The sequence below is a fragment of the Drosophila rhopaloa genome, unplaced genomic scaffold, assembly GCF_018152115.1.
Source record: "Drosophila rhopaloa isolate 14029-0021.01 unplaced genomic scaffold, ASM1815211v1 contig_2, whole genome shotgun sequence".
Classification (NCBI taxonomy): Eukaryota; Metazoa; Arthropoda; class Insecta; order Diptera; family Drosophilidae; genus Drosophila; species Drosophila rhopaloa.
Window position 1 is genome coordinate 20981130 of NW_025335083.1, and position 13842 is coordinate 20994971.

A 13842-nucleotide genomic window follows, 5' to 3' on the forward strand; every position below is an offset into this window, starting at 1 on the left:
TTCTTCTAGTGTCCACTTCTGTGGGTGGGGAACTACTATAGAGAACCGTGTTCAGTTTTTCGGGGATGGCGTTGGGGTTTTTGGGGTTCAAAGTGTTTGGCAAAGTATTTGGCGCGCTCTAAGCGGCTCATAAATAAATGCGAAAACAAAATCGTTTTTGCAGACGCAACGCATTTGAGGGGTTTTGGGATGGGATGGTGGATATACTACATATAGGGAGGGGGGTCTGAAGCTACAGACAGACAACACCTTCCTTATGCAGATACAGCAAGCGCACGGATACCGGGTGTTTCGGGTTGGCTATTTCTCAAACCCCCCCACCATCCGATAGCGAATTTTTGAACTGCGCCGGCGCTGGAAAGACGTCGAACCCTAGGAATAGTATAGCCACCCACCCACTTTAATGGCGACGCTGGGGCGATAAGATAATGCCACTGTCTGCGCATGCCTGGATTTTTGATTTTTGTTGCTTTTGCCTATCAACGATTTCCAATGATTTCAATATAAAGGGGCGGTGCCTGTTTTTCCCCTGGAAGCCTGCTTTTTGGTGACCGCGCGCGTATTGACTTGGACTTTTGAGTTAAGTTTCTCATATTTGTTTCGTCTCTGCCGACGTCGCTGCTGACTTTTAAGTGCTGTTTACTGTTGTTTTGGGGCCAACGAAGGTGTCGCTCGACGTTGGTTGGCTTTTTGTTCTACCCACTTTTCTTTTTTTTTTTTGCCTCCTGCACTCATGCAGCTAGAAATTCTTGAGGCAGAGGGAAACAAAAGTTCCCCTGTATTTCGTTTTTTTTATTCTTTTTTGGGGCTAAAGTTTTTACGTTTTACAAATATTGTAATGCTCTTGGAATTTTTTGGGGGGTTGTGTGTGGAATGAGATCGGGAGAGAGATACACATGCGCATGGCCAAAAAACAAGCATAAAAATGTCGACGTTGTCGCTTTTGGCGTTGTCGCCTTGTTGCCATTGTTGTCCTGCCATTCAGGGCTGGCTGTATGCATTTTACCATATCATTTGTGTCACATTAAGATCAATTGGTAAACACACACTCACAAACACACACTCACACATACAAATAACACGCATACGCATAGCATACCCATATGGGCGGTCAAAAGGCAAGCGGCATAAAAAGTATCGTTAAAAGCTCACAGTCCAAATAAAAGCGTGAAAAAGTGCGCAAAATACAAAATACAAAAAAAAAGCGAAGGAAGTCGGCACGACAAAGAAAATAAATAAAGATGCAGCGCGGCAAATAGAGGTTTACTGGCCAGTGTTGCCATGTCCAGGGTTGTCGCTGGTAACGTACCGTTAGCCATTTACCGTTAGCCATGCCGTCGCCATTTTGACGCACTCGGTTCGCATTTGCCGTCGTCGTTTCCGTTAACGATACCGTTACCGTTGCCGTCGCAAAAATGGCGTTCGCATAAAATCGTGTTCGTGTGCGATTGCAAATCAAATCAAAATAAAACGGATTAATCAACAAAATCAATATAAAATATAACAAAAATAAACGAAAATTTAAGTAGAATCAATTAATAAATACTGGAAATAAATGTGAAAGTGTCTGAATAAATCTTCAAAAAGGGTAAATGCAGCTTGTTTTAGTTGGTTTTAAATTTTCCGTCGCAATGTTTGCAAGCCCAAATAAAACGATAAAAGTCTGATGTACTCTTGGGAAGTGGAAAACAAATAATGCATTCAAAAAGTGCAAGTCAAGGGCTAAAATTTTATGTAAACAAAATTTAAAGACTATTTGCTTCTAATAAAATAATAAGTCTTGTAAATAATAAATAATAATTTTATTTATAATTAATCGTCAAGTATTTACAAGTAACAAAAATTAATTAATTTGGCGACTTTCTAACTTAAAGTTATCAAAAGGATTACATAGGAAATAATGTGAGGAACTTTTAAAGAAAATAAACGATGGCTATTGTGTCAATAACAATGTGATGTGCTAGATATGAAATATTAGAAAAAGTGACTCCTTTGAAATAAATTCGATCAACACTTGACAATAAGCTGAATGAAAAATTAAAGATAATATAAAATATTGACTAACTTTACACATTCCTTACTCTACATTTTTATTTAAATTAATTTCTGTATGTAGGATCTAGTTTAAATTTCAATATGTACTATAATTATAATTGAAATACTCTTATAATCAACTTAGTAAATGTTGTAAACGTGTTTCAAGTCATAAAATTTAAACTGTTTTTTACTGCCGTCAATTAATTGACATGAAATGAATAATAGTTTGTATTGGCGATGAACATTTTCTTATTTTATGGAAAATAAGGTAATTTCTTAAAATATATAAAACAGGCATTTCCTAACAATTAGCTATTTGTAAAATGACTGCAGGACAATTACTAACTTAGCAACTTCACAGCTAATAATATTTTCATAAAAGGTACTCGGACCTTGACTTTTTCAGTAGATAATAATAATGACTGTCTCTGCTCGAGAATTAACCTAAGGCCAGACAATGAATAGATATGCGATGATCATACGTATATGCATATATACATATATATTGATCAATTTGGCTCTTCTCCACTTACATAAAATTCAGCTGACTTTCGCGTGGCCGAAAGCACCCCAACAATAGATGGTCTAGTGTCCCCCGTGTCGCAAACGAATTCGAATTGTTCAAGTCCCTGGCTACTTTAACTGATAGAGGCAGCCGAACGTCGTTGGGCACGATTCCAACCGAACGGCAAGTCTAGAATCTAAGAAACGAAAACCCCAAAGAGACCGCCGCGATAAGGAAAAAACAGAAACCGAAACCTAAACAGTCAACGGAGTTAAAAACGAGCCAATGCCAGTTATCGAGCAGACAGCGATCCCGCCTAGCGGAGTGGTCTCGTTTTGCCGTTAAACGGGACGCGAGTGCGGTATACTAACCAAAGAAACGTTTCTCTATACTTAATAGGGCATAAATCAAAACCGAGTGCTAATTGATATAAGCTAACTGAAATATAACTCATTCGACGCGTGTACAAATCGCCGGCCTCTTAGCAATGATGCAAACCCTGAAACCACCTCCACCGCTACATCATCATCACCAGCATCAGCAGCAGCCACATCAACACCAGCAGCATCCGCAGTTGCAACATCCACAGCTGCAGCAGCAGCAGCAGCAGCAGCAACAACAGCACCTGACAGTCATGGATAATCACCAGCAACATCAGCCGCATATCCATCAGCAACAGCAACAGCAGCAGCAGCAACAATTGCCACCCACGCCGCAGGCATCGCACCTGGTCGGTGGGCAGCAGCAGCAACAGCAGCAACAGCATCCGCACCACAATCACCTGGCTGTCGACCAGGATGACCCAAATCCCGAACTGGTGCTCGCCTTAATTTCCAGGAACCGTGCGCTCGAGGGTAAGTGGCCAAGTCATGCCATCTTTGATTCAGCCATGTCCATCTGAGATCTGCCTTGGAGTCCTTTTTGCACAGAGAATAAAATGTTTGTTTAAAATGTTTTTCCCTAAAGCAAAGTAATATTAGTAGAAACCTTAAGAATAAATAGCATGCTATATATATATAGTGCACTATTATATACAATTTATATGCTATTTGAGATATCAAAATTTGATCATGAAATCTCCAATTTCGTCGGAAAAACTTAATCGTTGCATATATAATATGTTTTTAAAAACTTTTCCCTACCTGGAAAGATATTACTTGGGATTACAATTTTTTTTAAAGGAACACGAAAAAAGTTAATTATATCCCTAACATTGATATGTTATAGAATGTATTGTTAAAAATACTAAACATATAAAGCTACAGTCTCAATATTTAAAAATAAGAATATTAAATTTATTCTTATTTTAAAAATCCTTTTAGTGTGTCACAAATGGAAGGCATTTGGTGATATTTGTACGTGTGGGCCGCGTTTTAATTATGCAAAGTTTTTGTTTGCCGCTCGCCTTTTGTTTTTATGAACAGCCAGAAAGGTCTTGCGATGAAGATGAGTTGGGGTTATAGGGTCGGTCTTTTGGGGTCATATGAGGGCCTTGCGGTTGGCCTGGCTTTGCCTTTGCCATTTCCATTTCCATTTTCGTCTTCCGACCCCGGACCGGCAGCTTAAGTGTTTTTCAATTAAATACGAAAGCTTTCCCGGTGGCAGACCGCCATCTTCACATCTCGGAGGAGCTCATTTCGAATGCCCTTTTAGGAGGGCTCAATGTTGTGGCTGCTTCTGGTTTGCCCGTCCACTTTTTTATGCACTCGGGTGAAATATATGGTCCGAGGGGACGCCAATATATAACTGGCAAACTCCTGCAGAAAGTTTTCTTTGGGCGAAATATGCTGAACAACTTACCAAGCAGATGATTTATTACTGCCCGGTTTTGTTGCTGGTCAAAGGGATTTCTTTGTCGGAGTTGCTTAAACCGACCGAGTAAGATCCTGGCTTGTCACATTTATGATTTCGTTTCATGTCCCCCACATTCACCGCATATGTACACACATGTGTACGCATATATCCCTCTCGAAAATCCCACGCCAAATCAATCGGCAATCCCCGGGCTAAAAGCCAGTCCAGAAAGATGACAACTGACTGCGGATTGGAGTCGAGTGGAGTGGAGTCGATTCGAGAGGAGTGGAGTGGAGAAGATGACATCGGACAGAGACACGCGCCGCTGACAAGGAAAAAAGCCAAATCCGTAACCAAATCCGAAGGCGAAACTGTTGACAAACTCCGAATGTCTCCGGCATTGTTGCTAATGCGCTGGGAATAGCCGAAGACCAGGAGAGGCGGTCCAATGCACGTGGCTCCGCGTCTAGTTGGGCATTGAAAAGAGCAGGCTCAGTCGATTTTTCCATTTTCACGGCTTCAATTCAAGTGCGGCGGGATTTCGTTTGAGAACACGCGTAATTACAAACAAATAAATAAAGGGGGTGGGAGGGGCTGTTCCCGGAAACCGCATGTGCTGGGACCTTCGGATCGCCTTGGTCGAGCCTTCGCCACGTGTCACTAATATCAGCTGCATCCCTGACAAAGTGCGTGCACTCAGGGAAAATCAGGGAAATCGGGGAAAACCTGATAGCCAGAACTGGATTTTCACATTCAGAAAATGATATGGTTAAATTCAATTGCCAAATTTCGATCTTGTGAAAATGTATTAAACTGAAAATGTCCAAAAGATTAGGATAATTTTACAATTACATTTATAGTACGAATTGAATACAGTGCTTGAATTTTACGAGCAAACTATAAAAAGAAAAAGGTTTTAAACATAGAGTTTTTTAAAAATCTTTACCTTATCTACATAATCATCATAATCATAACAGAAAGTCTTATATATGATGTTTATATTTCAGAAATAAAATATTTTAAAGTATTAAAATGTGCTAAACTTAATTGTCCTTCAATAATTCTGCAGTCAAAAGGAATGAAGTCCTCGAATTATTAAATTAATTTGAAGTGTTGTTATGTTTTTAATTTCCAATAAATCTCTGACTGTCTTCGAAAAGGATGGTATGAAATCCAACTTTAAAATCATTTGTTTTTACTGATTTTGTATAAGTCGATTAAAAAAGCCTGAATTTAAATGGTTGTGCTAAATTTAATAATTGTTAAATTTTCGGTTGAAATTTTATTAGAACAGATTTCTTAAAGGCCTTTTTCTCTGTGTACTAATTGTATCTGTTTGTTCTACACTTTTTCCTCGGTGCAGCTGGGCCGGGTTAGCTTTAGCTGGTGTAGCTCGGCAGTTCGATGTCCCAGCGGACTTGAATGACGTGTGCCGGGCGACGTGCAAAAACGAGCAGAAAAATTGAATTATGCGCTTGCGGTGCTTCCTGGGACCGCCCCCCTCCCTTAGCAGCCCTTAACCCTCCCCCCCCCCTCGGCCTTTTAGATCCTGCCCTACCCTGATCCCAAAGTCCCACCCCTTCCATCACTCGTTTTGGGCAATCGACAAATATTTTGTTATTTGCACATAAACATATTTATCGAGTTTGGGTTTGGTTTTCTTTTCGGTTGTTTCAAATGCTTACAGAAAAAATAAGGGGGGTGGAGTGGGGGGAAAGGGCTGGAGGACTGCACCCACGGGTGTTTTGTTTCACCCGTTCGCCTGTCAAAAATTGTGTAAATATGTTTATCATTTCCACTTGCCCACGGAACCGGTGCACTTAGCGCTGAGCAAACAGCCGATCCACCCCACAGCCAAAACCTCAATGTCCTGCCATTTTCCCGGCTTGCCGGCACTTGTCGCTCAACCGCTGGCCGCGTGTCCTTCGTTAGCAGTTCTTGTGTGGCTTTCCTATTAACGGGCCTACAGCCCGAACCACCCCATAAACCCCACTCCAAAAACCAGCCTAAGCGTATCCGTATTTGGCTTGTTCATTCCTTCCTTCCTTCCTTCCTTTTTCCCTCCCTTCGATCCGGAATGGGTTTCGGCAATTGTTGCCTTTAGCTTATGTAATTTGTCATAATGTCAACAGGCGCAGATCACGCAGTATGAACAAACACTTCATTCGAGAACTGATTGTCCATTGAAATGGTTGAAGAGAGTTAGCGTGCCCATTCGTAGCTGAAAAAGTGATTAAATAGATGACTTTTAAAAAGGGCGAAATTCCCTTTGAAGAGTCTCCAAATGTTTGTTTATTTTGCCTGAGGTCAATAAGTTTTGTTTTTGAGAAAGCATAAGATTTATTTCCTTTGGGAATTTTCATAAAAACCAAGTTATTCCAAAATGAACTAACAAAGCTAAGCTAATACATGGGTTTTAATCCATGTTTTGTTTTAAGACAATATTAAACATTTTTTTTGCATTGCTGATGTTTATTTTATTTTAGAAATAATTGTATATAACTTGGGAGACTCAGAGCGCGCTTTTCACTAACGATCTTAAAATACTTTCTATATCATCATATGTTTTTTAAAACTTCTTCTGCATCATGAACTATAAATTTGGAGAACCTGTCTACATATAGTGATATGCTATTAGATAGATGGCTTGATTATTCTCCCCTCCGATCAAACCCATCTCGTTGGTCAGCAACTCCCGCAGGTCGTGGTGAACCGACTGAATCTCCTCTCCAGAGGCTGAAGGGTCAATGGCCACGTGGATCTCCCGGAGGAAATCCGCGGGTGGAGGTCCGTAGTAAGTCTGGACACTGGCATAGGAGCTGGTTTGTGGAAGGCGTTCATATCCAGAGGCCGTTTGGTAACTGCTCTCTGTGGTGTAACCAGAAGTTTGAGAATCGGATGTGGAAAGTTGGGCACTGCCGATGGTGCTGATGGAACTGGTTCTAGAGTGCATATCCTCGAGGGGTGTTTGCGATGAGGTCTCCATTAGGTGACCCAACTGACTAGGTGATACGTCCCCAATAACTTGTGGATGCTCTTGGGACCTGGAACGCACCGATCCCAGAAGCCTTGTTCTACTAGATTCCATGTTGGCTTCAGATTGCGATCGTCGAACCCTCTTTCTCACCACCATCGATTCCATCTCGGTCTTCCACCTACTCGGATAACTTCTCTTTCGACTTGGCCCAGGGATTTCCGGACGATTTTCCCTTTCAGATGAAGACTCCTCTTCCATTATTCTACCTAACTAATCCAATTCCAGATCGTAAAGTTTTGAAAGACTCGATTCCGAACCGGCTTTGACATCAAGGTCAGTGCTTGTGCCGATTTCATCCGTAAAATCGGTTTGTGTAGACGAATTGAATGTCCTGAAGATCCTGGCCAGATCGCGTCGAAAGACGTTGTATGCAACCAAGTTGATATCGGACATCTGTGTGTAAAGAAGTTCGTACGAACAGTATAAAACATATTCGAAGTTCATTACACACTTACCTTGTTTTTGAATTTTGAAGTTCAGACCAGAATGGGTGTAGGATAAAAATTGAGCCTTGACTTTGACAAAAGTTACAAGGTTTCTTTGTTTGCTGCTTAAACAAACATTCTTTAATCAATTTATTTAAAAATTCTAAGCATTACATTAAATGTCTTACTTTAAAGTGTAAGTTTTAAAACTATAATTTTCAACCAACAAAAATAAATTATAGCATCAACCAAAACATAAACATTCTTCTATCTTTTTAAGTTATGTTGAACATCTTTTCATTCCTTGGAAAATGAGAACCTCTAGCATTAATATCTCATGCACCATCTATAAGGATTCCGTAACGTTTTTCCAAAGTGCAGGCCTAAAAAAAAACAACCCCCCCTTGGGGACATCAATATCTTATGCCTTTTCGGTGACCCCAATACCATTGGAGCCCGCTGTCTGTGAAGCATACTTTCAGCATTTTTCATTGCTGGAAAAACAAGAATGAAGTCCCAAACGGAAGGTAAAATTGTGGGTCTATCAGCATCCCCCAGCAAAAAGTCTGGCAAACAAAAGCAGGCCCAGAGCCAAGTTGAGAAATCAGTTGATTCTGTTATTTTTCCCGGTTATTGTTGGCTTTTCGTTTCCGCCCGTCCGTCCGTCCGTCCGTTCGTTCATTCGTTCATTCGTTCGTTCTCCTTCTTGCATGGCGTCCACATAAATCATTTTTTCGCCATTTTTCCGGAAATTCTGGGCCTGGGTTGTGATGGTGAATTGTGGGGTCCTGCACATTTCCTCCTCCTGCATATTTGATGGCTTTCTGGGTCTGCGCTTAGCATCGACGACAGCTTTTTGACTAGCCAACTGCCGGCTGGCAGGTAAGCCAAGCGACTACCTTCCACCCCCCACTCTCATTTTCCACCCCCCCCACACCACCTGATTCTTATTTTTCCTTTCTTTTTTTTTTTGGCTACGTCTGATGCTCCCCTTGGAGGGTATTTTTTTTTTGGTCGGGGGGTTGAAGGCGAATGTTCAAGTTATGTTAAGTAAATAATGGGGCGTTCATATGACGCTGGAAACGTGTGGGCGTGGGTTTTTGCGGGGTAAGGGCCTGTCTTTCTTCTCTCTTTTTTTTTTATTTTTTCCTCTTAGCAGGAGGGTGTATACAGTCATGTGTGTTTTTTGCAGTCAACTGTTTACTTTTATATTTCTTCGCTGCTTAATAAAATAAAATAGGAATTTCGCTTGGTAAAAAATAAACGACACACAAATGGTTGGAGATGTCAGCTGAGAATAGCAAAGACATCTGGGACTAGCTTTAAAAAGGGATATACTGGAGGGCTATTAAATACAGGTGTATATAAAATGTATATAAGACGTTACAACAAATTGTGAAGTTTAAAATAAGTAACTGTGAAATCCAAAACTTGCTTGAAACTATTTTATAATTTATTTTATAGTTTCATGGAGGATTGTATTTCTTTTAACATTTCCATTTTTATATTTATATAAATTGGTAGGCAATCATTAGTTAAACTTCCCCAATAATTTTTCTAAGACCTCCATTTGTAAAACTTATTAAGGAAGTTCCTTAAGTCAATAAAATACATTTTGAGCATAGGAAGTGGATTTAAGGACTTGAAAGTAAGACTGGGAGTAACATTTATTTAGATTTTGTCGTTTGCAAAGGTCTTAGACGTTGTCTCCACTCCAGAATTGCTTTCCACTCGCCACAACGCACAAGTTCTGTATATTTTCCAAAGTAAAAACTTTTTTCGCTGCTTTGGAGTAAACAAGTGAAATGTATGAAAACATTGCGCAGCTATATATGTTCATATCCATGGATATATATGTCCATATATATAGATATATATATATATGGGGTATTTGTCCCCCTTGAGTGTGTTTGTGGAGTGCCTGTGGCGGGCCCACAAGACAACATTGCGTTGTTGCAATGCTGTATGTAACTAAAGCGAACTGAATATTTTTGTATTTGTGCAGCACACTTTGAGGAGCCACATTGCCCCATCTCCCCTGAACAAAAAACAGCCACAATTTACCAGCCACTCCCCATTTGGCAGCTGGCAAAAGCTGTCTCAATGTTGCTCTGGCTTCTATAAAAAACAATATCCCGCAGCGAACTTTATTAAATTACACGATTTTGACAGTTAAGCAACAGCCTGCCCCTCTGCCCACCCGAAATTCTTCCACTTCCTTCCCCCCTTGTGAAAATCATAATTTTTCTTATTTTATGTAATATGCTCGAAGCTGCCAACAACCCGGAGAGGACTGAACAAGGCATCCCCATCCGCTTCCGCATCCGCATCCGAATCCTCATTTTTATCCCCATCCTCATCCTCGATTCCATACCCCCATCCACCGAAGGACTGTCTAGCAACGTGTTGGGGTTCAGAAGATTTTTCGTATTCCTTGGGGGCCGGTTTAGGCAAATACGAGTCGAAAATGCTGGCAATAACAAAGTGAACAGAGATACGAATTCTTATTTTATTTAATTGTCATACTCTTGCAGAGAGTTTTACGATTTTTCAACAGCTCTCAGCATTGAATTTAAGGAGGACTATATATTTATTTATTTTTCTGCGCTTTAAATATGAAGATAATACTTTCCTTAAAATATATATTTTTTATTTATTTGCATAAAAAACATAAGATTTCTTTTATACTTTTTAAAAATCTTTATGATATTTTAACACTTAATTAATCTTTCGGGGTCACCAATAATATGTCTTCAGAGCTTAATTGATTAAAAATCTGTTCAAAATTTTATTAAATTCAGCATAGCCATTGAAATAATAAATTACCTTATAGTTTTATTATTTTTCATGAGTTTACTTTGTTTTTAAGTCGAAACAATCATATAGTTTTGTTTACCATAAACAGTACATTTAAAAATACCTTTAGAAAAACAAATAAAATGCACAATCCATTTGAAAACTCTTGTTAAATGTTCACTAATTGTAGAGTGAAATAAAAATAATAGTAAATACCGATGTGTGCAAACATTTAGCCAGAGTATTTGAATTTTATACTGCCAAATAGAGAATAACTTGCTCGCGCTTTTATTATTTGACTGAATCCGAAATCCTGGCAATGGTAACCGAGTTGATGAAACATTTGCGTGGTTTTTGGCCCGCGGCCGTTGGCAATTGAAGGGGCTGGTGGTCCAAGGGAGTGGTAGTCCATGGTAGCCGCCACGGTTAGCTACTTTCGGTTTTTATCATTCCGCAATTAGCGCACCCATGTCCGCTCCCGCTTATCATCTTCTCCGGAGTCCGGACTCTGGAGCAGTAGCTCCGGGTGGAGGGTAATATCTTTTTGCTGCTGGTGTAAATATTTGAACGGCATTTCAGTCGATACCTTGAACATTGATAAGGCTTTACCCACCGCGATATCTAAGTATCTGGTTGGGTATCTATAAATACGCAACGTGTGCATTCTTCTCGTTTTCTATTTTCAGTTGTGTGCCCTGTGTGTTCCTGCGGTTATCGTATATATCGTCTGTATCTGGACTGGTACAAGATTTGCCCATTGAGAAGGCAACACTGTTGTTGACACTCTGTTTCACCGGTTACAAGGTGCCTACCTCGTGCTCAAGTAGAGACAACACACACACCGAATGTACCAATTGATAAGGCCAAAAACCAAAACATGAAACAGAAACTGTGTTCCGAAAGAAGTACGAGTATCTCGTTTTGCTTACCAACATGTTTTGGGCAGAGGGAAGGGGAAAGAAGTGATTTTTATGGTTTTATTGGCATTGCAGGTCTTCAAAATGGGTAGCCATCCTACCCCAGCAGCGTTAAATGAGGCCTATTAACATGAATCCGCAGGATAATGCACACAATTTTTCTTTTCATTCGGTCCACCCCTGAGAAGTGCCACTCCCATTTCCACTCCCGAATATAATTTATCCACCCCTTTTTGGTGGCGGTCCTTTTATGCTCTTATTTTATCACTGATTATTTTCCACATCGCTATGCTCTTTGTCTCGATTCCGGGACTCTTTTGTCCGAGGCATATCTAAACAGGTGGTCCCAGCAGGTGGCTATAAAGCCAGGACGCTTTGTCCATGGCCACCATCCATCTCTCCTGCTCCCGATCCTGTCCATTTGTGCTGTATTTACCTTTCAATCAAGCCGGATATAGTTGTTTGGATTTTTGATTCCATCTTTGTGTGTTTGCCTTCTTTGGCCAGCAAAGTTAACCGCACATTATTAGCAGCACAAATCAGAAAAAAATGGATTTAATGGATCGATGTTGCAGCCAAATTGGGGGTGACTATTATTCTTAATAATTTATAGATATTTTTGTATACCAAACCAAAATAATAGTTACAGGGTAATGAAGCTATTGAGTGTTATTCGAAGGTATTAAAATATAACTTTTAATATTAATTTAGCATCAGAGAACGAACAACTAAACAACTTATATGTAATATTGTGTATTGAATTCATTCTGTTCTATTATAGCTTAATAGTTTAACAAAAACGCCTATTAAACATGGACTATAACGTTTTTGGCATTAGTTTACTTTGACTTAGAAAAGTTATTTGAATGAAATATGATCTTAGTAGTAATTACATTTCAGGAAGTAAGCATTGTTCTAAGATCTCAGTTAAATGACTTTAATTGAATTCTTATTTAAAAAATGCGATTCTTTTAAAAATATCTGTAGAGAGTAGTGATTCTTTTGCTTAGTTAAATCCAACTAAAAGTACAGTCCAATTACCTGAAATAACATGCTTAGATGTATTTAATTTCATTTAATTTTGTTGCCAAGCTATTGATCGTTCAAATGAGTCACGAACCAAGATCGCGTAAGTCACTAATTTTAGCTGAAATTATCTTTTGGGTTTTTCGCTAGTTAACGATTATCGCGTCACAGACAATGCTAAAAAATCGAAGTGTTATTATTATTGGCAAAAAAAGCTATTCACGTGGGATCCACTTCTGTATATGCTGGAAATGTTGTCATTATAAAGCAATCTAATTCTCGATATGTCATTTTCAACAATAATAGCCGCGATTAGTTAACTTATCACTACTTTCAAGGAGAGTTTGATTTCACGCCAATCAGAAAAGCGGGCGGAAAGTGTATAGTCGATAAGTAGATAAAAAGAGTCGTTTGGGATGAGCCATGTGTTCAAGTTGCAAAGTTCGACCAGTAGACAGTGAACTCACCCACACGGAAATAGCAAAAAAAGGAGATTGCAGATTCGCTTTTTGTTTTGATTTCGGAACAGAACAGCCAGCAGTCAATCCTACGAGTATGGCCACTTATAGGGGCTTATCGGGCTTACGGCACGATAAGTTAAGTTCTGCCTAACCCTTTCCTTACCGCTCTCATGGAAACGATCACAACAGATAAGTGTCACTCGAGACCTATACAAACGGATCGAAAATAGAGTGTTATTGATGACTGTGTGACTTTATAATACCAGCTATTTGTTTTTAAAATATTTAAATTAAAATAAAAGTCCTAAAGTATACCCCTATTTTAAAAATGTTAATATGAGGAGATCCAAAATACTCACGATCTTAAATTTTGAATGTAAAAATTTCATTACATAATGTTCTAGTGAAAAGAATAAAATACGATTTTGATTTCCTTCACAAGTTTAAATATAATATTATATAATATTTTGTGGTTAAAGCTTAAAGAAATTTATTGTTTAAATGTTAGATTTAAATGAAAGTTAAGAAATAGTTTTTCATAAGAAACTTTAAGAACGAAGTTTCGTCGTTTTGTACAATTTATAATTTTATGATTATTTAAATATGTTCAAGAATTGTAGAAACCTATTAAATAAGTTCCAATAATTCAGAGAAAATATAGTAAAGGAACCAGAATAAAACCTCTTCCATAAGTAAGATCAACCATATTTTAACTGGGTATGAAATGTATCTTCAGGCATCCATTTGCTGAGTTTCCCCAAGCCTTCTTCAGTGGGTTGTTTGTCCGTTTGTCCGGACATCTAAGAAGTGCCGCTGGAGGTTCTGTATCTAGTTCGGTTTCTGT

General features: G+C 39.1%; 3 protein-coding genes across 6 annotated transcripts in view; 1 reads left to right on the plus strand and 2 right to left on the minus strand.

Annotated features, from left to right (window-relative positions):
• The first annotated feature begins 870 nt into the window (after positions 1–870).
• The window catches only part of LOC108043887 (LIM/homeobox protein Lhx3), a 33994-nt gene continuing 21022 nt past the window's right edge, over positions 871–13842 (plus strand). The window contains exons 1-2 of one of the 4 annotated variants that reach the window (XM_044460064.1): positions 871–1588; positions 2942–3396. In XM_044460064.1, coding sequence (XP_044315999.1) covers positions 3030–3396 — 367 coding nt within the window. In that variant the 5' untranslated portion in view covers positions 871–1588; positions 2942–3029. Of the gene's footprint in view, positions 1589–2007; positions 3397–13842 lie in introns of those variants that run through there. The other 3 variants (XM_044460065.1, XM_044460063.1, XM_044460066.1) reach the window with 3 other exon arrangements.
• Positions 6815–7478, minus strand: LOC108049372. Its single transcript, XM_017130523.2, has one exon. It carries the CDS (start codon positions 7476–7478, stop codon positions 6951–6953), a length of 528 nt encoding a protein of 175 aa, XP_016986012.1. The 3' UTR covers positions 6815–6950.
• Positions 7570–7893, minus strand: LOC108049373. Its single transcript, XM_044460067.1, has 2 exons — positions 7829–7893; positions 7570–7766 (listed from the first exon to the last, which is right to left on the minus strand). Exon 2 carries the CDS (start codon positions 7764–7766, stop codon positions 7584–7586), a length of 183 nt encoding a protein of 60 aa, XP_044316002.1. The 5' UTR covers positions 7829–7893; the 3' UTR covers positions 7570–7583.

What these genes read in the sequence shown, in the direction of transcription:
- LOC108049372 (XM_017130523.2), bottom strand. Translation starts at nt 7,478, where the DNA reads ATGGAATCGATGGTGGTGAGAAAGAGGGTTCGACGATCGCAATCTGAA.
- LOC108049373 (XM_044460067.1), bottom strand. Translation starts at nt 7,766, where the DNA reads ATGTCCGATATCAACTTGGTTGCATACAACGTCTTTCGACGCGATCTG.